Source organism: Halichoeres trimaculatus, unplaced genomic scaffold (assembly GCF_033239565.1).
Source record: "Halichoeres trimaculatus isolate MK-OKI-2021-1 unplaced genomic scaffold, fHalTri1.1 fHalTri1_scaffold_1, whole genome shotgun sequence".
Classification (NCBI taxonomy): domain Eukaryota; kingdom Metazoa; phylum Chordata; class Actinopteri; order Labriformes; family Labridae; genus Halichoeres; species Halichoeres trimaculatus.
In genome coordinates, this window is record NW_027437179.1 from 28,775,527 (window position 1) to 28,799,467 (window position 23,941).

Genomic DNA, 23,941 nt, shown 5'->3' on the forward strand with positions numbered 1-23,941 from the left:
CAGGTGCAGCCCTCTCACAAAAACCAACAGAGCTCTTTGGAGTGTGTGACTCCCTATGAACCTGTGAATGAACCTGTGGATAAAAGTACGTTTTAATTTAAATCCTTTAAAAGCTGCTTTAAAAATGAAAAAAGGCACACAAAAAAAACTTAACTCAGTCATTAATTTCTATTCAGAAAAAAAGTAAAAAGCCCCAGGTGCTGAATATTGGTCCTTATTTTCTTCAAGAAAAGTTTAAAAAAATATTATAGTAAAATAATGAAAGCAGGTTATACCGGGCCCCTATTGTTTGTGAGGGGAAAAAGGCATCATTGAACATCCACAGTGTTATTTTTTGTCACTCTAACAAGTTCCTCACCTAAGTCACCTTCATTCCTCTACCTAAAGATATTGAAACATTCAATTAAACTGTCCTCAAGTACCCCTGCCCAATTGTCCTTGGGTACCCCAACCACATTTAACACTGCTGCCGTTTTCTTTGAGGCCTAACGCACCATCTGTTCGGGGATTAAATGATGCTGTTGCTCAAATCTTCCTTTCTCAGAAAAAAACATTTCTAATCAACGTCTCAGATTTAACACCAAGAAAACACTCACTGCAAACAGCAAATATGCAATCTTGATACTCTACTTTCCGAGCTGATAAAAAGGTGACAGAACTTTATCCCTCTATTTGTTCACATATTGGATTCTCATAATGCAGAAGCTGCTCTCTCAGTAAGTTCAGTGTATCTGTAGCACCTCTCAGATGTGACAGCCACTCCCTCCAGGAAGTCATGTCGCCCCGTCTCATTGAGGCGCTCCTGTAGGATCTGGATGCCCTCCTTGACGTCGCGCAGCTGCTGGCTGTAGCGCTGGATCTTGTGCTCGATGTCAGCCAGTTTGCGAGCCGTGTCCATCTCCAGCTCCTCCAGCATGCTCTTCTGGCGCTCGCGCAGGAAGCGGTGAAGACGCTCGAAAGCGTCACCAATGGTTGCACGCAGACTCTTTGCTGAAGACTGAAAGAGTAAAGAGGCAAAAGGTGGTTTACTTAAGAACTTCCTTATCTGGGATGTTAAACACTTCTGTTAGAAGCAAGACTTTGTTCTGCAGTCAGCTCAATACGTAGAGCTTTTCAGTCCCAGAGGCCTGACTCTTAATTAGACGTGGGTCAGTAATTTAAGGGCTTATAAAGTGCTCTAAATTGTGTTAATATTACATTAACATTCATTTATTGATTTTCCATGTGCATGTATTGATTTCAAGTGACTCTGAGAGAATAGCAGCCTTTCACTGAGAAAACACAGCAGCTTACAGAGCGGCACAACAAACAAGGTAGAACTGAATACAAAACTGCTTGATGATTTAATAAAAAGAAAACTAATTATGTATTAGAAATAAGAGAATTTTTTAGCTTATTTTTAAGCTTTGGGCTCTAGGAAACGGTGATTTAATTATTCTATACTTAACAATTAACAAAAAAGCATCATCAGCAGAGTAGGTGATGACAGGAGATATAGTTTCTTGCTGCCCTAAAACAAGAGTGCACTATCAGGTGTTCAAGGACATCCTGACCCGCCGGTGAGGTCGTCTGATAGCAAGTCAGGCAAGAGTGCTGAAGGTCTTACAGCCAGAGCTGAACAGTCTGGACCGGGCACGGCAGAGTTAAAGAAACTGATTTGTAGCTGAAGAGGAAAGATGGGAAGCTGGACTTCAAAGGGAATGAATCATCTGAGTGTGAGCAGTCGTCAGATGCGCAGAACAAAGGAGTGTGGTGTGAAAACCCAGCAGAACTCGCACAGAGAGGCGAGGGGGGCGTTCAGTTTAAAGCATCAGAGAGAAACAAAGACTGGACTTCACTGGGAGAGTTTGTTGAGAGCTTCCCTGTCTATCACCACTTCACTCTCACAAAAATCCAAACATCTGCTCGTGGAGGCTTAAGGAGAGAAACTGATCACTGAATTGATCAAACCAGACTTTTAGATGAAACTGCTGTGTGTTTTGTTGGGAACTGAATCAACCCTCTGATGTTTTCAGGAGCAGCTGGGTTCAGGATCTGTGATCTGAGCTTTAATTACACAGCAGGGCTGATTCCTCTTGTTGGGCTAACGAGCAGGTATTCTCACTCTGCCGGTGGGAAACGATCATGAAGACATTTTTTTCCCAGCAAATATGCGAGCTATGACATTAAGGTGGGCCGTATCCCAGCCCTCCTGCCAAGTTAAGAGCTGAAATCTGATGGTCTGGGGGAGGAGGAGGAGGACTGCAGCAGCTAAAATATCAGTCTTTCAGTGACGTGTCTGCAGCTTTGGCTCAGCAGGCTCAGTGATGATAATGGCACTGAGAGGGAGTCTGCAGCCCCTTGGAGACAGGAGGCTGGCTACCTCTCAGGGAAGCATGTGATTATGAAGTGAATCCCTGGTGGGCATGTGAATAGAACACAATGTGTACCCATTGGAGGAAGAAACTCACGATGCCAAGGACTCAAATGGGAGCGCAAGGGAGGCGCATTCAGTGAGAATGAGTGCTAGACTGCTGCAGTGACCCTCCTCAAGAAACAGACATGGGGCAAAGTCTGTATGATGTTACTTTTTTGTGTGTTGAATGAGGCTGAGGACGATGAGGCTGAGATAAAAAAAAAATGGAACATACCATTTGAAGGAAGCGGTGGGCTAATCAAATGTGCATGGCTGGTCAATAAATTTAAGCAACATTAGTAAAAAAAACACTTTAACCATATAAATGCATCATATTTGATACACAAGTTTTAAAGACCTCTATTTTATCAACATGATAATTAGTTTTCTTATAAAACCTGTCAAAAACCAACATCTCAGCCGACGAGCAAAAAACTATGATAGCATTTGACACTCTCCTAGCACGTTGATTGATTTTGTTTAAATGGAAAGAGAAATACCCTCCAACTTTTAAATTATGGATAAATGATGTTGTTCACCATCTGCCATTTGAGTAAATATGTTACACCCCAAGAGGCAGTGACTAGAAATTTTATTCCATCTGGTAACCTTTTTTAACATATATAGAAAAAATGAATGCAAAAGACATAATGCGTTGGACCTGATAATCCCATCTTAGGTAACCCTTCAATTACTACCTTATGTATTTATTAACTTTTATTGTACATTGAATATGTATACGTGGAAATATGTGTATAATTACATGTAGATGTGTATATATGTGTACATGCATATTTTTGTTTTATTTTATTTATCTCATTTTTGTATTTCCTTTCATTTATCTTTGACAGCCTGCTTTGTTTAGATACCATATATAGATGTATATATATAATTTTTTTTTCTTTCTTTCTCTTTCTTTGTGTGAGGTACATTGAGGAAAGGAGCTCTGTTGGAGCTATGTTCTTCAATTCAAATTGAAACATTATTAATGCATACATGCTGTTTTTTGTATAACTGTTAAAAAACAATAAAAAGACCTTGGCCAAAAAAAAAAAAAGTTAAAAATCTCATTTTGCTTCACTGAGTATTATAATTCCTCTCCAGAAGCTGAAGTTGTGTTTTGGCTTTTTTCAAAATGGCTGCACTCATGAAATCCTCCACATTTTTTTTTTTCCAGAAAATTGCTTATCTTCAAGAAACTGCCGTAAATATAACATCTCATTTGTTACTCATTTTACAAAACAAGGACTTTCAGCACTGAAAAAATGCATACCTACTAGAAATTTTAGCTGAAAAAGTTGCCCAAACCGTCCAATTTATCAAACGTGATACAGAAAAAAAGATATAAACAAAATGATATCACAATATTTTTGTGGATTTTTTATAAAAAAGTTAATAAAAATTTGAATTTTCTGGCTATTTTTCAATGGGTCAGGTTATAACTTCAGAAGAACATAAAGAGAAAATCTGCTGTGTCTGTTTTTCTTCTTAAAGCTTAGCTCAAATTAAACAACAGAAAAAAAGACTTCAGGTCAGCTCAAATGAGGCAAAATGAAGAGATGTCAGAAAGACATTTCATCGTCGGCCCCCTAAATGCATCAGAGATCAATGAGGTCACAGCGTGGCTCTGTTCCAGTCAGAGCACTCTCTGCAAATGGATGTAAATCTAATGAGATCAGCCCATTTCCAATGAGGAGCTGGGCCGACTGAAAGGCCTATATCCAGCGTCTTGTATGAGTCAATACATGGCCTGAAATGGACAGGGTCTGCTTCTGCAGTGCAGGTCGTGGAGAGAAAACGAGTGATGCTGCGACATCAGACAGAGGATACAAAAACAGCAGAAAGGAGAACATGTCCTCTGAATAGCAAATAACGCTGACGGCTGCGACTTCATCTCTGCCAGAGACCCCTCCTCAGTCAATCGACCTAATGTCTCTACAGGATAGAGGGAGAGGGGTGTGTGAGTGGGAGGTTTGGGGACTGGAATATTGAGTGGATGCTCATGTTTTGCTGATTAAAACAAGGTGTCCAGATTAAACAGCTCAATAGACCAATTTACTATGAGGGGTGTGACTGTCAATGGAAGTCATTTCAGAGGAGGAAATATGGATTATCAGAGTCTGCAGACAGAAGATGTTAAATTCTGAAAAACATGACAGTTTACATTTTATAAAGGACTTTTTCTTTTTTACAATATAAATATTCAAAGTCTGTTACTGACTACCAAATGCATTACAGTGTTCAATTTCTTACTCATCAAATCACAGCCACTTTTTTTTAGTATAAGATGACATCTAAATATTCACTGCAAAAACTGTAATCCAAGAAAGTGTTCATTTCTTGTTTTTAGTAAAAACTGTCTCATTAAACTGAAAATGAGCCACATTCAACTGACACATCCAGAAAAAAAATTAGAGCGTAAGAACATCAGCAAATTTGGGGTAATAGAATTGGATTTAATTTCTTAAAAGAAGACTAATGTCAAGAAACTAAACAAGCAAAAGTTTTTCTTTCCCTATTGGCAGATTTGTTTTTATGAATTACAAGCAATTCAGGCATCATTTTTGTTTTAACAGTTTGAAATAAGACATTTTTTCTAGACTTGCCAGGTTAATGTGGCTCATAAAAAGTCTGATAAAACATTTTTTACTAATAATAAGATTTAAAAACTTCATAACATTTCAGTTTTCTCAATGTATTCATTTGCTACAAACAACTGCCCAAAACCTAAAGATTAGAGCTGAAAACTTAGTCCGTCTTTTGAAGAAATAGAGTATTAGTCACAACCTCTAACTGTTTTTTTAAGATCATAAGTAATGGATGTAAAAGTCTTTGGTTCCCACATTTTAAGACGAAAACACACAATTTTCACTGTACAGACTGAGGGATTCAACATGTTATGATATCAGGAAGTTTGCCCCCTGAATTATTACCCTCAGAAAATTCTCACCTGTGGAATTAGTATTAGCTTACCCATCAATCAAGACAAAGTAGCAGTTTGGCTTCATAATTAAAAACAGTAATTAGATGGAATTTGGGAATATGTGTTTATTATTTATATATTCACTAAAAAGAAAAACCAAACAGCTGCTGATGATGATAACTGTTTCTGATCCTCATCCCAGTTTAATTGAATGACTGTTAAAGGATTAGGCTTCAGCAGCAATTTATGCAGAAACAATTAGTTGATTACCAGATCAATTGTAACCTCATTATGCAGAAAATAGTGCTAAATGGGGCTTATTTTCAGCTAATGAAATGTAAAGATTTTACATTATCATTACAGCATGCCTCAAGCCTGCTGGAGAGGCCATTTCAGTCATTTCATAAACTATTTATAGATAATAGGAACTATTTTTGTTGCAGCCTCGGGCCACTTGGTGATACCTGCAGGCGAAGATCTCAATATGAGAAAAGTTTGTTTATTTTTATGTGACTGTACCTTAGTCTCAGTAAGCTGTCTTTGCAGGAGCTGCAGGGCTTCAGTGTGTCCCTTCTCACTGTCCTGCAGGGTGGCCAGCTGCTCCTTCATCTCCCTCTGCAATGCAACAAGACAAACACAAACAAGCAGTCATTTTAAAGGTAGTTTACAGAAAAGAAAAGAGAACTACAGTCAGTGAGGAAACACTTCATGTCTCCTGTGCTAAAAAAAGTGTACAAAACATCTTTGTTGCAAAAAATATGTGCATCTTATTATATCAGACACTTTTCCACTTGTATTCATTTTGATTATTGCATTTGTGAGACAGCTCTTTGCTTGGGCAAAAAGTAGCAGAGATTTAAGCCACGGCTACAAAACAAGCAAGGCAGATGGAGAGTGAGATATAAAAGAGGTAGACTAAAGTCTCTGGAGATGTTGAGCTGTGTCAGAGAGAAACTGGGTCTCATCTTTAGTCAGGCACACGCTGGCAGAACCTGCACTGCTCAGCCACCTCCAAGTCTCCCCAAGGCAGGTGGGAGGCTCTGTGGGAGCTGTCTGGGACGGCTGCTGTCACGAATAGTGCAGAGTTTTTATGCAGGTCCCGTGTGCCAACATCACCAGCACGCTAAGATTTAGCTTTTAGGACAAAAGTGGTTCAGGAGACGTCCTGCTTTAACTGAGACTTATTAATTCAAATGGGAAAAAAGCTCTTTGTGAGGCTCTGAAAAGTATTCATCTGTTTTCACTAACCAAAGTGCATAAATAAAGAAAAAGGTTGCAGAAGAGTTAAGTTAAGCTTTGTGAAAATAAAAACTTCTGACTTCTTGGGTTACACAACACTTTAAGTGGATTTAAATTGTTGCATAAATGTCAAATAAAGGAGGTCGAAAGAATTCTGAGTTTAACATTTTGTCTTCTGAAAGCAGATAGCCATGTTCACAGCTTGGCAGAATCCCAGGTATTACTTTATGTTTACAGAGGCTAACAGCGGTTCTTGCTGTTGACTCCCTTTAGCAACCATTTGATGCTTGTTTTCAACTCTTTGCTCCCCACACTTCCTGTCTATTTTTAGTTGTCTTATCAAATAAATGCCAAATATACAACTTTATTTGACCACTGTGTCTTTACTCATTTGTGCTTAAGTTCTTTTTTGATCTAATGTGGCGGCTAACTCTCTTTCTTCCACCAAATTGTGCATGTTGTAAATGCGATTAAGATTGTGGTGCTAATTAAGACTCTAAAATGACAGTGACTGTGTTGTTTGTTACCTCTGCCAAGGAGGTTATGTGTTTGGGAGAGTTTGTCTGTTTGTCTGTGAATGACATTACTCAAAAAGTAACAAACAGATCTTGATAAGATTTTCAGAAAATGTTCAAAATAGGATAAAGAAGAAGTAATTAAACTCTGGGGGTGATCTGGATCACTGTCTGGATCCAGGATTTTTTTTTACAGGATTCTTTATCACTTTGAAATAGGGCTGTATTCTCCATATGTGCATATAATTCCACGATAAATGCTCCAGTTGTTTTGCAGAACAATACAAGACAGGGTCACCATAATATCTAACTGATGTGAAGTACGATCCTGATCCTGACAATATTCTGGATACTAAGATCCAGAATATGAAATATGTACTTGGTCATCATACTTTTCAACACTGTCAGGTAACAAATTATTGCACAAACCTGCAACGAACACCAAATTGTAGCAGACAGTCTGCTGAAAGGTGGTATAACATTAAAGTAGGACTAAAGTGCTGCGTGACGATCACAATATGCTTGGCAGAGGTCTGCGCTCTCTGAGTGCTTTTTCTAGTTTAAAATGGAGCAGGAAACATGGTGAAAGCGGGGAGTGACCAAGAAGCAACATCCGGTTTAGAAAAATGTAGCCTATGTGGAAGTGCTCAAAGCATCTATTCATCGAGAATCCACTTGCAGCTGGCTGCAGAAAGCCAAAAAACAGACTTTCATGGTATCAAAAAACATATTTACAACCAGGTTCAAAAAACTGCTTGTGTCTGAAATGCTAATTTCACTATTGGCACACACTGTACGGGGGGTGATATTAAGATTGTCTGATTGTCCAATCAGAGAAACAGCTCAGCTCACGTGACTGACTGATAGCTGTGAGAAAGGAAGCCAACAGCCTGTGCCGTACCCAATATGGCCACGTCCGACCATTGACTGGGAGACGTCTCCGAGACTACATCCATACTTAGTTGCAACTTGGATGTGACTCTTGTAAACTTTCACTGGTTCTGGTTTGGAGCATGAACCACTGCACATCTACTTGAATGGTTACACAGTAAATACTTTTTTTTAAGTTGTTTTTTGGGCTTTTATGCCTTTAATTGGATAGAAGAGAGGAACACATATATATTGAAACAGGGCGAGAGTGGTGGTGACATGCAGGAAAGAGGCCACAGGCTGGATTCAACCCCGGGCCACCCACACGAGGATGAACCTCAAGGAGCAGGACCTAAACCACCAGGCCAACTGCACTGTGAATTTAGTTGCAGATCAAGAGAGGAGCATTCTAGGTGAAATAAACAAACCCTTCGACATGAAACAGCTCCAAATCAAACACAAACTGTGCGGTAGACAAAACCTCACACACAAAATGAGAATATCTCGTACGTGCTTCTGTAAAAATCCATCTTCCTCGATCCTTTCACCTGCTCAGATTCAGAGGGAAATGAAAAATTGAATCAAAGGGAACAGCATGGCACAAGCCTAATTTATTTCAAACCCCCCGTTAAGCCACCCCTGCTGCTGGTCTCTCTTCTCATATAACCTGTGTGTCACCTTCTCCCAACACCTGCAGAAATCTACCAAATGGAACTGTCAGCTTAGCGGGGCCGAGGAAACAGCCATCACTCTGCGGCTGGGCTGACATAAAAACCAGAATACATCTCCAAGGACTTAAATACATAATAATTCAAACATGTAGAGCAGAAGGAAAAAAGGTTAATTTATGAGCAGAGAAGGGAGTAGAATAAGCCATGCACCACTTAGTAATGTATAAGAAAGACCTTAACCTTCATTATCAGCTGCTAATTTAGAACAAAGAGCAAATGTAGGTTGTTGTAGATGAGGCTTGTTTCTTCTCAAGGACAGAAACGGTGGAAAAACAATGGCTGGTGCAGAGGGAGAGCGTGACTCTCCATGCTAATGATAAGGAGTGCGGCAGGGCTCCTCTGCCTCATCGCTACCCGCTCGTCTGCAGCAGGTCAAAGGCTGCTCCCACACGCTGAGACAGACCAACACTGACAGACTGGCAGAGAAAACATGCTCCTCCACTATCCCCTGCTGCACACATTTCGACTGACCGGGCAAACAAGGGCAACTCCAGCTGTTAGTGCTATCACACTAACGATTTCTTAAAACCTGCATTTAGAAAGTTTTTGTAGTAGTTCCTGCACAACAAATGGGCAGAAAATAAACATTTCCACTGTGGTTCTGTAACTAAAACAGACTCGTCCCTTGAGTGAAATAATGTCAGGGCTCAAACTCAATGTAAGAAAGCAAAGCTGCATTTTAGAGACAGTGAAAAACAGCTCTGGTGAAATCATCCTTACACACTCCAAGGCCCTAAAAGCTCCTCTATAACATGCAATTACATAATCCTCTTTAATCTTCCTGGAAGCAAAAACTGTCCTTTGAGCGTCTTACAGATGGAGATTTGTGCTGAAAGAGAGAAAAGAGGCACAGCTGTAGTGTCAGTTACCACACATGGGCGAGGAGCTGGGGATCAGAATGAGATTTGATTCCGTCTCTGGTGGAAATGTGTGTGTGGTGGCGAGAAAAGCATTTCTACACAACAAAACAAAAACAGAAACTGCAGGTGAATGAATGCTGGTATCAGCAGGGACTCCTGTGCAGGGTGTGTTTCTAGGTGTGAAGGCATCTCTTTCTGTCCATCTCATCTGTCCAACACAATGACATTTCCTCAGGACGTCAAAATGTAGGAAATAGGGGTCACAGCTGCAGGATAATAAATCTAAAACTCATATCATCCTGCTGTCATCCCCTTCCTCCTCTTCCTCTTCTGTTAACAGCCCTTCCAGATGTTTACAAGCAAACAAATGGATCAAATTATAGAATACTAGCTTATTTTATGACAAAAATGTGCTCATGCCTCAAAAAAATCCCTCACACTTTTCTTGCAGCTGTGAGCTCAATTACATTCAGCAGCCCGTTCAGGATTTAAAGAGCGTTATTGGCTTCTAACTGTCAGCCCTATGAAGTGGCGAACAAAACAAAATGTGGCGTCACAGCATGAATAATAAAAAGTCTACAGGGTGGAGAATTTTGCACTCGCACACAAACCAGATGAGCTTTCAGTGTTTTCATTCACATGCACTGAAACAAGGAAAAACAATAATCAGGGTGATACTGAAACTTATCGTCTAGCTGAATGATCAACAGAGCTAATGTGTTTCATAGGCGTGTAATTACAGTGGGATCTCTCTCAACTGTTTATCATTACACACAGCAGAGCCCTCAATCTCTCACTGTACTGCAGCTAGTTTTTATTTCAGCATAACTTTAATCGAGCTGAAGGTGTAATTCAGTCCAGTAGAGGACAGGTCAGGGAAATAGAGTCCTGAATGCGAACACGCTGCAGTCGTTACTGTGTGGCTGTAAGCTTTATGGGTTTGTTCTGCTTTAATGTGGAAGGCGTCTAAAATATGTCCTCAACACCAAGGTACAGAGTCACAGGGGCAATAACACACCTTCAGTTCAAGGCTATCAGCTGAAATAAAACAAAGAAGGCCACGTACAAGTGTGGCACAGGTAAGGCACTCAGAAATCTACAACGCTACCCAACATAAAGTCTGTTCACACATAGCTAGCTGGGATCTTAACAAACTAAGACTTACTTCAGCAGGGGAAGCTTTTAAAGACTCATCATGGGTAACTGTTCTCGCATGTTACGCTGAAATCTGCTCATCATAATTAAATCACGAGTTCTTTACATCATTAGAGCCTTTATAATCACAAGAGCATTTTGAAACCATGCTATCAATGATGCTACACAATTCATATATTTGCTATGATGAATTAAAATGTGAAGCCGTTTGTGATTTTTGATGTTTTGGGAGACAAATTTCAAACTTGTAATTCTGATCATTTGTTAAATGGATGAAATCAACTGAATACCTTGACTGAAATGGAGAAAAAGCTACAGAGCAATGAGTAATATTATTATTTCATATGAATATCAGTGAAAAAACACTTGAATACCAGACAATCCCTAAACTTCCAGGTGGTATTTTGAAATGCTGTAAGGAATCTGTCACTACAACCACACTACCGGCTGGTCTCTACCTGTTTTTGCTGTTATGGTGATGTGATATGAATTTGACACTCATTACTAGGGATGGACTTAACATGCCAAAATACTAGAGCTTTTCTGAAATTGATGGATTTTCACAACCCCTTCTAAATATTTAAATACTAAATCCAGAAAAAGAATTCCTCATACAAAAAAGTTTAAAATCAACCAGTGTTGTTGTTGACATGTAATTATAGACTGTATGAATAAATTGGAGTAGTTTTCATGACCTCACTTCTCTGTTTCTGATACAATGTTTAAAGGTCAATCATTGGTGGAGGCCATATTGGAAATGCTGACTCAAGAGGTGAGCTTTGAGGCTTCTGAGTATTAAAAGATTCACTACCCCTGCAGTGTGCGCGGACAGAGGAATGAGGCACTCAGACCAAAGCTGTAAATGTGTTTACAATGGTTTAAAATATACTGTTCTGGCTCGGTGTGTGCATGGTTTTCAGGATCTCTGCAGCCAGATTCAAGCAGAACCTCAAAGAACTGAAGTTTTCGGCACAGATTTCTCACAACTAGAGTTTGCCACGTGAATCATAGACTGTATAATGAATGGACATGGTCTCTGTGATGTCACACATCTTTTTCTGAAGTGGAGTTTTGTAGCAAAATGGTTGGCGCAATGGGTGGAAGTAAGACAGGCTCTGAGCCTCCACACTAACAGGTACGAAGCACCTGTCTGTCATGTAAGCTGAGCTGTGCCTCTGATAGGGTGAACACACAATCTTAATATCTTCTAAACTGCTGAGTTAAAAAGATTAGCTATTCAGATGGGAGATTTTTTTGTCCCAGGCTGTAAACATGTTTATTTCTGCTGTGAAAACAGTTTTTTTTTTTTGTCTTGGTGTGAATGTGACATCCAGTGCTTCTGGCCAGCCTCAAGCGGACACTTAGGAAATAGCAGATTTTAGCATTTCCGCACCGTCTCATATTTTCAGACCGGGGGTTAGTTGGGCTTGGTATAAATGCCCACCAAACTTTTCTTGATAATAGGATGCACTCATGGCTATTCAGAATTGTGACCAACCAAATATCTTTGATGTAATCGTTGTCAGTTTAGTTGCTTACATCACTGCAAGCGTCCCAGTACAGTAATATAATCAAGTGTCCGATTCCCTTTAGCATCTCTGCACAGCCTGAACAGATGTCCAGTAAGGTTTAAGCTTGTCCTCCTCTTTTACTTGATGGTTCTAATACATATTTAAAAAATTGCTCTGCTGTTGTAAGCAATTACTGTAAACCAACCTCACCCTAATATAAATAAATCATACAAAGATATTTATTTAGAAATAGCTAACATAAATTATAAAACAGTTTTCAAAAAGTATTTGGGTCTGAGTCCTGCGGACCAATCAGGTCAGACTTGCTCCTGAATCGTCAAAAAAGGGACTTGCTGACGTCAGCAAATCCCCAAAATCCAAACAGCTCGTTTTAGGTCAGGATTTTACATTCACAAGCACTACTAAGTACAGGTTTTGTCATTAAATGTCACATTTTGTGGGCTGGGAGGAAAGCAAAAGACCCATAAATTTCACTAAAAGACTTAATAAAGTGATTTTTGCCTAATATGGGAACTTCAAATATACAAACAGTGCTGGAGTGTAAAAAAAATATGCAGTTCCTCAGGTGTTCACTCGAGTCAAAAGCCCCCCCCCCTTTTTTTTTACAGCAGAATTAATCATGTTTACAGCCTGAAACAATAAACATATTTTGGTCCCCACGCCTTGTTTTCTAATTCATGTTCAATATAAGGAAGGTAACCATATTTTCTCTGATAACATTAAGGCTAACAGCTAAAGATAATTAAGCATGAGTGCGGGTGTAGCTGATTTAAGAGTGTTTACAGAGTTCCTCTAAACCAACACAGTAAAAATATATCAGTTAGTTTATTCTACCTGAACGCCTTCATTTCAGTGGCTCCTCTTCAAAGCCTCTGTGTTTAAGTTCTGTCAAGCAGCCAGCTGTCATCAAAATAAGAGTCTGGCTTGTTTCTAAAGCAGCTAAAAAATAAATCAACATTTTCCCTAATAGCTATTTCATGTCTCGAAATGCCCAGCGACAGCACAAAATGAGTCAGTATCATCTTTTCATGTCAAATATTAAAAGGTTTTTTTGAGTTATTGTGTAGATGACTGAGGAGGCTGTCTCAGAGACATGATGACAAGCAGATTCACAGCACTCACTGCCAACCTGCCTAAAGAAACTGACAGTCAGAGTGAACAGCAGAGCTAAACATGCTAATGGCATCTTGTGGTGTCACAGCCACAGAAATACTCGTCGTGATAGTTTGTGTTGTTAGGTTTTTTCCTTTGACACATTGTTCTTAAATGCAGTGTGATTCAGTGCAACCTAAACCCACAAAGCAAAGACCTCTGGGAATACAGCCCATTGTGTAAACATGCAGCCTTTCAAAATGTGTCTCTGTATTCTGTACAAGTTGTGTTGATTCATATAAACAATGTTATGATAAGCTGCAGGCCAAAGGATCAGAAAAATGTTTCACCTGTCTGTTTGCTGTGATGGCTTTCTCCTCTCCTGCCCTCCCCTCCTCCTTTAGCTCACAGAGCAGAGAGGAGGCGAGAGGAGGGGGCAGCCAACACACCAAAAACTTGTAAAAAGGCACAAAATGCAGAACTGAGAAATGCTGTCTCAGGCTTAAAGCTCTGGTGAAAATGTTCCAGGACATCAAATTGAGCTCTGGCTGTGCCATACATCCCAGCGCCTTGTTTCTTCTAGCATCAGCAGAGCTCTCAGCCTCTCCGGGGGGCCGAGCACGTCCCTGCAGCCTGAGCTCAGCCAGTGGAGCAGACAGAGGCCAGCTGAGCTGACTGTGCAGGGCGGGCTTACAAAGCTGCAGGACAGGGACACATTATTCCAGGCCTAAAACATCTGTCCTAGTGAGACAGAGACAGTCTGGGACAAGAACAGTTTGTACAGAGTAAGAGAAGATTTGGATGTACTGACTGGTACTGACTTTCAGCCCTCAACTGATGGAAGATTTCTCGTTCTGTGTACCTTTGAATCCTCTGTGTCAATGAGAAAAGTCCTTTTAGCGACTATTTTTGCACATTTATGGATTTACCTGGGCTGTGTTGAAACACCTGTGCTGCTGGTTCAAGCTGAGAGCAGACCATCACTGATGTGCAGGTCCAAAATACTTTGTACTTCTCACCTTCATACCAACATCTGGGAAACCTGTCATGTTGTCAAATTTAATATATCTGATGAAAAAAAATACTTTTGTTGAAGAAATAACCCTGAACTCTAAAGACTGTCTTTTAGTATTTCAGACACTTTTAGAGAGAAAAAAAATTATCAACTGGTGAGTGTCAAAAAAGCAAAGAAAATACGACTGAGTCGTTTGGAGAATCTTTCTTTAAGCCAATAAAATGTCCAAGACTGATACACAGTCTAAAATCAAAAGTAATCAAATTTACAAAAAATGAAGACAAAATCAACAAAAAGCAGCAACTACTACATTAAAAAACTCCTCTCATTTTTCCACAGTAAACGTTTTCCAGGACAATCTGTTTTTTTCTGTTGACTAACATAGCAAGTACATGTGTCAGCATCTAATTTTTTTTATGCAATCGTTTAATGTTTTAGAACCTAGCAGAGATATTGGACAACTGAAGTCAGCATTTAATGAAAAATGGCTATCCAGCCAAGACTTCTTTTAGCTTTAGCAGCATTGTTTATATTGTGATTAACAACTAGAGGAGCTAGTGGAGAGGTAGAGTGTTTAGATCATCTGTTGGTGAGTCTCAGTTTTGCTGTACATAGTTAAGTTTGGGTTATACTTTTGCATTGAAACAAGGTTTCAAGGTCCCTGTAGGTCTTTTCCAACACAGAAGCCTACACGCTTTAACTGACCTCCCTAAAATGAAATTATGCAATGGAAACTGCACACACTGTAAGCCCTGTGATGGTGCACTATCCAGCGATGTATTTGCAGCATCGACAACATTTCTGGAATTGCTTTAAATCAACAGTACATTTGTCTCCTCTCAATTATTTTTCAGATAATTCCTGCATGACCAACGGCAACATTTATCAGCTCTAATGGCAAAACAAGTCCAGATTAGAGTACTGCAAATTGTCACAGATACATGTACATAACACACAAGTATAGTATTAAGTGGTCATGACTGTGGTGGTATTGTGGTGGTATTAAGTGGTCATGACTGTGCTGACAACAACCTGTAAGGTCAGATTTTTATGCAATATACCTGCAAATATGGGTCTCAAGTTTGCCAAAACATCACAATGCAAATTTGAAAAAGTAAAATTAGGAGTAACAGTAAAATGCAAGCTTTGTCAGGTTGCCCCTAACATGAGGAGGAAAAAACTTTTAAAGTGCATTTTTCCCAACAGTTGGATCAATTAAAAAAAAAAAAAAATTCAGCTAATGGGTAAAACTAGGTACTGATTTTCATTCTTGACAGAGTCTTAATCAGACCTGTTGTGCAACTTGCGGTTATAAGTAAGGGATGCACCCATCCAACTTTTCTGGTACCTGGGCCTTGGGTATTGACTGGTACAGATCCTGCTCCAATATCAGTGTTAAATAATAACCTGCGTGCTCTACTGTGGGATAAGACTGGTAATATTTTAAGTAAAAGACAAAAATTAGTACATATGGAATTACTGAAGTTAATATTCATTTAAACTTAAAGTGTTAAATGTTTAACAGCAATTTGGTTAAAAATGCTTCAGAATTTACAGAAATGACTATTTCATTGTGAAATTTATACCTTGTAGACTAAATCATAGTTTAGCCTTAGTGTCAAGTTTGGACCGATCCTTTCCCACCGATACCTGATCCAGCTTTGAGAGGCTAGATCGGCGCCAATACCCGATACCAGGATCAGTTTGGTGCATCCCTAGTTGTAAGATTACTGGCATTTGGAGTTGGGATATCATTGGTGTGGACTGAGTTCTGCTTGCTTTTGCTCTCTGTACGGCTGTTTTTCTTTGCATATACTGTAGCCAGCTGATTCTTTGTTGTAGAGAACCACTTAGACTGCTCAAAAAAGTACAGCCCCCCACACACAGATGCCAAATATTGCATTGATTTAAGAACCTCCCTTAGACGGATGAAAATACATCTGCTGCGACTGATTTTGGTTCCAAGCATCAATCGTGAATGACCCTCACATGTAAAACTACAATTTTACAAGAAACATCTGAATAAAGCAGTGTGGGTGAGTGGAAGTGCTGATGCTGGCGGGCCTCTCCGGTCCTCTGAATATAGGCCACGTCATGTAAATGATGAATGCTCAGAGGCTGCTGCTCCACTTCCTAGAGCGAGGAAGGCAACACAGTATGCAAATGTATTATCCCAAACATGAATAGCTGAGGAAAGAAAGGAGGCACAACCTTGTGTGTCAGTTTTAATAACTTTGTATTGAAAAGGAATCATGATGGTTGAATAGCAGAGGCTAGTCTATACTGAGCTGAGGAGAGTGCATGGCAGCAAAGCCAATGGGTGCTTAAATGTTTACAGAAAAACAAAAAGGTCTTCAAGCTATCAACATCTGATCATCTACAGAGTGCAGGATGAGTTGTTTAAGAAGGGCATGGGGATTGTTTTTGGCACTTGAGAGGAAATCTGAGAGCAATAAAAGCAAGCCTGCTGCTTGACAGAAGCTGCTCAGCATTTCACCATCAGTCCTGAGGCTGTTAAACTTCTGCTGGCTGCTGAGAAAAACTAGCTTTCGCAGAGCTATTTCAACAAGCAATCCAAAGTATATTCACAATTTTCACAGCTGAAGGTCACAAATCATTTGACAGACGGAGGGTTTAAATGCTTTCCTGGTCTTTATATGAAATTTCAGAATATTCTCCCAACAGCTACTGTTTTCAGCCAATCTTTGAAGAGCTATCAATCAGCCCTGCCAAGAGCAAGATGCTAATCTCAGAAAGGGCTATACATCATCTCAACAGGCAGCTGATGAAAGAGAAAAACCCATTACCACTGAAAAATTTACTTCCCCTAGGTGTGTGAGATCACATATAATCCCAAAACAAGCCACAGGCTTCTACCATGAATCACCAACAAGGGCTGTAATCATCTTCTCAGACGGGGATCATTAGGAAAACTGGTTTTAAGTGGACAGTCTGCTTGGGGAAGCTCCACCTGGCTAACTCTATACGCAAACGTCTCAAGCCAAGATCCAATTTACTTTTAGTTGAGAAAATAGCAACTCTAACAACATTTAAAGCTACATCAAATAAGTAAAAAAAGACAGCCTTGAGTGTTTATTTCTCAGCCTCACAGGTGAGTGTCTTTGCTTGAAAGAGGTCAGCAGAGCAGCTGTTGCAAGCTCAGGTCAAGACAGCTAGAGAGTGAAAAACGATAACTTAAGGTCGGTAATTGTGCTGCGGCACTGTCTCTGGGTTAGAGCAAGTTGTAGCTCAATCTGCAGGTCAGGGGTTGGATCCCAGGTCCTGCTCTCCACATGCCAAAGTGTCATTTCAGCACTTAAATACAAACTGGCTGTTCCACTGGTGTGTGAATGGGATTAATTGATACTAACGTGCTTTCAATGTTTTGTTCTTGTGATGGTAGAGTGCTTTGAGTGCTCTAAAAATTGTTTTCCAGCTGATGATTAGAGGGCAGGCAATTTGAGATGGCCAATATATATTGTTGATATCCCCTTGAGGATTTTTTTTCTGTATATCCACACCATTAATCTTAATTGTTAAACTGACAAAGTATGTATAATGGCAAAATTTCTTAACTTAATGCACACTGCTATCAAATATAAAGTGTTATCTTGGTCAGTAACATGTTTTAGATGGGTTTTTAATTAATTCATGAACAAGAGAAATACATCTGGATCATGTTCTATGGGTTTTAAACAATACTTATAAGCCAGCAGCAATACTAAGCTCCATGACTCAATATATCATAAAAGATTTAATATTAAAAACTAGCCAGTAGCTGCCTTGGGTTTGATATGCTTTCATTCAGGCTGGTTGAAACCTGTTAACTTTTAGCACAAACAATTATAACAATAGTCTTAAAGGTCCCATGTTATGCTCCTTTTTTTGCAGTTTAATATGATCATTGATGTCTTCATGAAATGGTAGTAACATGTTTTGGTCCAAAAAGCCAATACATCAAGCACAGCAGCATTGTTTCCAGGCTCTCATAGCCCCTCTGTTCAGAACGGTCTGATTTAGTGGGCATGACCTTCATATGTAAATGAGCCACCGCTGATACCGCCCCACTCTTCCGCGTCACTGAGAGCGGCGCCACGAGCTCCGAGTACACAATGTTTAGAAAACAGCGAAGCTCGTTCACCGCAACATTACAGGCTAAAACAACAGGCTAACTGCAGCTAAAGTTAGCATCCTGAAGCTAACACAGAGACAGGGGGGACACTGAGGAAAAGCTCTTACATCTGCTCCACAGCACACAGCATTTAAAATACTCACATTTACAGGGTTTGAGGTTTGTTGGTGGATGGTTGGTAATGCACCTGGGTTCAGGACCAGTCTATTCACTGGCCCTCTGTTGTACTGTCCAAAGTTGGAAAAGCAGTTGACTAAAGTGACTAGCACACACATGCACAGTTTTACTGAGTGTAGCTGGCCCATTTCCTTGATAAATGAACTCTAGCCACTTAGTCTTGTCTTCTTCCAAGATGGGAAGCTTGTGCATGGAACTATGTATCTGCTCCAGTGGACCAATCAGGTCAGACTTGCTCCTGCTTGGTCAAAAAGGGAATCGCTGATGTCGGCAAATCCCCCAAATCCAAACAGCTCGTTTTAGGTCTGGATTTTACATTCACAAGCACGACTAAGTATGGGTTTTGTCATTAAATATCACATTTTGTGGGCTGGGATGAAAGCCAAAGACCCACAAATTTCAACAAAAGACTTAATAAAGTGATTTGTGCATAATATGGGACCTTTAAATAAAGCGCAAATATCAGCTGAGGTCGTTGGTAGGTGCAAGTTGTGATTTTTAATCATGAGATTAATTGTTAAATCAAACCCCTGGTTATAATATGATATAACTATTAAACAATGTTTGTAAGGCAACCATTTCAATAACTGATAAATAGTTAGCAGTGCTGTTGGTTGTTGAATAGTCTTATCCTTAGTCATTAATGGGCACAACTGAACAACTGACAGATTAAGTGGTCAACCTTTACTGACTGGTAAACAGCTGAGTTGGAAGCTAAACCTTCCAGAAACTCAACAGTCATGCAGACAGGACAACTCCTACACTCGGACTTCACTCCGAAGTCCCGCTGGGTAAACACACCCTGACAACGACCTTTGGACGTGTGTGACTGCCAGTAGATTTTCACCACAGCCAAACACAAGCTCGTGTCATCTTTTAGAAAAAGCCTCTTAGGATTAGTGAAACCTCTAATAGTCAGCAGGTTGTCAACATAAAACCATGTAGTATGTGTCAGGCCCATAAATCTGGTGCAAAAACATGATGTCACTGCATGCAAGCACACAACGTGGCACGAACACGGCGGGGATAACCGGCTGATTCTGTGGCCTCTTCTTCATCATCAAGAGATGAAGATTATTCTACAGTAGATCCACTTCTACACCAACAAATAAAACGTGTGGCTCTTTTTTCACTCAGTCCCTTGATACTGATAAAATGTTTGGGGTGTATTTCTCTTTTGGCAAGTCACACTGTAAAATAACAGACTGTGTGCAGAAACTAGAAAAACAGTTCCATGAATTTTAAGTATAGCCTTCAGTCAGGACTGCCTGTTATTAAATCCCCTGATGATTCCCTATAATCTACATAGCCTTGTAGCCCGAATCATCAAATGGAGAAAAAATAAGGAATTTCAGACTGTTTAGGCATAGCACAGAAAAAAACCTATTTACATTTAATTTATGCAATGTTTTGTGCAGTTTCGACTAGTTTCAACCCACACAGGTCTACATGAGGCTACAGTCAGAAACTTCACAAACTGAATATGTTTAGAATCAGTCAAAAAGAAAACACCATTACATCTAACAAAGGAAAAGCTAGACCATAAACAGAGGAAATGAAGAATTATAAGTGTATTAATAATCGATAAACCTTGGTCACTACACTTTATTCTTAATGCCATTCATATTTTCAGAGCAGCACCCAGATTTTACAATTTGGTTACTTTCGCCATGACCCCAAAAGAGCCGAAACGTGGGGTTTCTGTTCTGTTCTGTTGAGCACCTTGACACTTTGAAGATGACATGTCAGAGCAACACTGATGAGATGTAATGCTACCGCAGGAGAAACAAAATTAGCTCAAAACATGAACAAAAAATCAATTTCTTTTTGTAAAAGCTCTTCAAAAAGAGTGATAAGCTAACTTCTACAAAAGCAGAACTAAAAGTTGACCCAAAGTTGACCAGAAATGATCCAAAACTTCTGCTCCTCACATCACCTCTTTAAAAAAACTCTTCTGAGCAACAGTTTCTAGCTCCACTGGGGGAATACTAAAGCTTTTTCAAGCCAGATCAGAGGTATGATGCATTCTGAGTCTTGGGATCTCCCAACAGTTTGATTTGCCCTGAAAACCTTCGAAGAAAGGCGCCCAGGAGGTTTCACAACCAGATGATGTAAACTACATACACTGGCTTCTCTCCCTCACTGAATCTACATCCAAAGTGAGTCTTCTGGTTTTAGAGCAAAAGCCTGCTTATTTTTGTTTTTATTTTTTTTATTTAACCTTTATTTAACCAGGTTAGTCCCATTGAGATTAAAAATTCTTGTTTTCAAGGGAGACCTAGCCAAGACAGGCAGCAGCAAAAACAGAAAGTTACAAAGAAGAATCACAAAAAGAGACAAAGTACAGTCAATTAAAACACAAGATAATGGATTAAAAACACGTTCCAGGAAACAACTGTTCAAACAACATAGCTAAAACAATGGCATTTTGTTTGCTTAGTAAGAGTGGGAGAAAAAATTGATTTACTTACGTATCTGGATTTTTTGGTTCAAGGATTTTTACATTGGAAATTTTTGTTCGAATATATGTTTTTTTTTTTAATTAAATCCTAAATTTGACTCTTTTTAATGAGCTGGGCTAACACTTTCTCCAGCAGAGGGCAAAATGTTTTCTTCAACTACCCTAATGAATCCAGTTCGAAAAATATGGCTCCTGATATAGTCTATGGACATCATCATCACCATTAAACTTTCCCACAAATTCACAAAAATATTAAAGAATTGCTATTTATATTGAATCAGCATACCAATAATCATAAAATAATCCAATCGGGAGAAAAGCATATTGTCCCACCCCTACTGCTTATGAGTGAAATCATTGTACTGACACTTATGAATTTACGAAACATTAGTAGACTTGTTGTATTGTTTAAATCAGTCTATCAAACGTCAGACCTCCAGTTTTCATATCAATTCTGGCACTGAAATTAAAAGAATTACCCTTAAGTTTTGAATAAATTCAAAGCTAAGTTCTTCTTTTTTTCATTTAAATATACTTTTTGAATCAAAACATTAGAAACACTATCAGCAGCACCATCAGGTGTTAAAAATGTTGATGAAGAGCACTAACAGGGCTGAAATAAAGGGAAAAAAGTATGACAGGCTTAAAACTATCAAACAACCCCACAAATATTAAAAAGAATGGATCAAAACTTCATAACAAGCTATGATTCCTAAATGCCTCAAAAGAAAACTTCTACTGATATTTTCACTCATCTGTTCCTTATAAAATCTGCAAAACCTCCCTCCAGTGACTCTTAACAAGCTGACAGCTCGTGTTCCATGTTTGATGAATGCTCACTTGTTGTTTTACAGCTGCAGTTATTGTAAGTCACAGTGGAAAAGAGCTTCAGCTAAATGCCTGAACCATAAACAGCTGCTGGAGCAGGAAGCTGGCGTTAATGTGCAGACGGAGAGTGATGATGAAGAGTGGAGGAACCAGGGTGAGGACAGACTATACAGCTGGCTGCTCCCCACTGATTAGCCTGACCCTGGAGCACCCTGAATGCATTATGGGAAAAAAAAAATCAGTCGCAAAGACAGTCTGGCGAGAGAAACCTGAATTGGCTATACATCACACTGACAAGGAAGTTTAGAGTTACGCTGTTTAAAATGGATAATGAGGAAATCAATTATTACACAAGCGAAACCAGGGCGATCATGCTAAACATTTAAATCACTTTCATTGAGCTGGTTTTTATTCTGCACATTATCCCTAAGTCTGTTTACTCATTAACAGCTTCTTTCTCACCTCTCCGATATGCACAAATGTTACTCAAAGGTTGTTTCTCTGAAATCCCACAAGCTCAGACTGGACTGAGCATGTGCAAACCCTCTCAGCACGTGTCACCTCTTGTCTCCTTACCTGGACTGTGGTAAGAACAGCAGGGTTGTGGGAAACCTGAGGCACAGCTTTAATTTAGACAAAATAGGTGTTAAGCAGGTAAATATCTTCAGGCTCCATCTGGAGAGCCCAAGAAGGGGGTCACATCAGAGTCTGAGGCTGATTGGAAGCTATGAAAGAGAGCTTTTTATCTGCGGAAAGTCTAATTAAATAATCTGCAGCATATCAGCGACACAAGGCATTACAAGAGATTAGAGTCCGGTCCTGCCCTGCCCATAAACCTGAGAACAATGGGCTGTAATCTGTCTTAATTCCCCTGCTAATCAAGCAACACGGTTTTATGTCAGCAGCAGAGCAACTGTGTACATCCATCTAAATATCGAACTGACAAGGACTAAAAAGATACAGAAGCCCAGAGAATCTGCCCTGCAGTCACTGCTCATGGATTTGTAACTTGTACCGAGATGTGTGTTTTTCTCAACTGAAGAAAAGCACCTCCCTGAAACTCTCATTTCACATTCATCGCCTTTTAATAGGCTAGAAAAAGTATCCACTAACATTTCTCAGTGCCTGGTCTTTTTTCATCTAATGAAATCTTTATAGTGGTGTCACTGGTGTGCAGGCCGCTCTCCCTGCTGATCCGCCTCACATTAGGGAGTCTTGAGCTCGGCATTAAGCCTCACTTTAAGCTGCAAAACTTTAAGGACAGCACTTCCCCTTTCAGTGGGTAAAATGACCAGTAAATCTCTCCTCCTGCTCCACTGATCCTTTCGCTACCTCTCTGGCCTCAGCCTGCTGGACTCGTTCCTGCTTGCACTCCACTCTCTGTCCTCCAGGTAAACACAGACAGATACATAGGGACGGGTGCCTTTAACATGTGAAACGATTTGGTACCAGTGCCTAGTACCTGGCAATCAGTATCGGTACGCAACGGTACCAATTTTCGGTACTTTTGCAGTTTTTATGTGGTAATAAATACTAATTTGCTTTATAATAAAACTTTTTTTTTTTTTTTTACTAAACATGTTTATTCTTCAATATAGAACCTTGCAATGCTGTGTTCATGTCCAGCATGGAAAATCTCCTCCTCTTTCACTCTCTCACTGTCGCAAGGATGTGTTTATGTACCTTAATATGGCACCTTTTGATTTTATGTGAATCGGAACTCAGTACAACAGACAGAATTTGATAGGTGCCTACAAAAGTACCTAATGTGGTACCCCTCCCTACAGACACATGTTGATATGTTCTGGTCAAGGTTATAATAGTTTTGGATTTGTCATTATAGTTTAGTTTTAGTTAGTTTTGACATTTTATTTTCTATTACAGTTTAGTTTTAATTAGTTTTAGAGCAGGCATTCTAGTTTTAATTTAGTTTTGATTTTTGTAACAAGGCTTAGTTTTAGTTTAGTTTTAGTTTAGTTTTAGTTTATTCATACCTTATTAACCAGGTGCAGGATT

General features: G+C 39.5%; 1 protein-coding gene across 2 annotated transcripts in view; it reads right to left on the bottom strand.

Moving 5' to 3' along the window:
- The window catches only part of trim62.1 (tripartite motif containing 62, tandem duplicate 1), a 48,985-nt gene that overhangs the window by 11,547 nt on the left and 13,497 nt on the right, over positions 1-23,941 (bottom strand). For both annotated transcript variants that reach the window (XM_074674785.1, XM_074674791.1), the window contains 2 exons: positions 5,838-5,933; positions 741-997 (listed from right to left, as the gene is read on the bottom strand). In XM_074674785.1, coding sequence (XP_074530886.1) covers positions 741-997; positions 5,838-5,933 — 353 coding nt within the window. The remainder of the gene's footprint in view (positions 1-740; positions 998-5,837; positions 5,934-23,941) is intronic.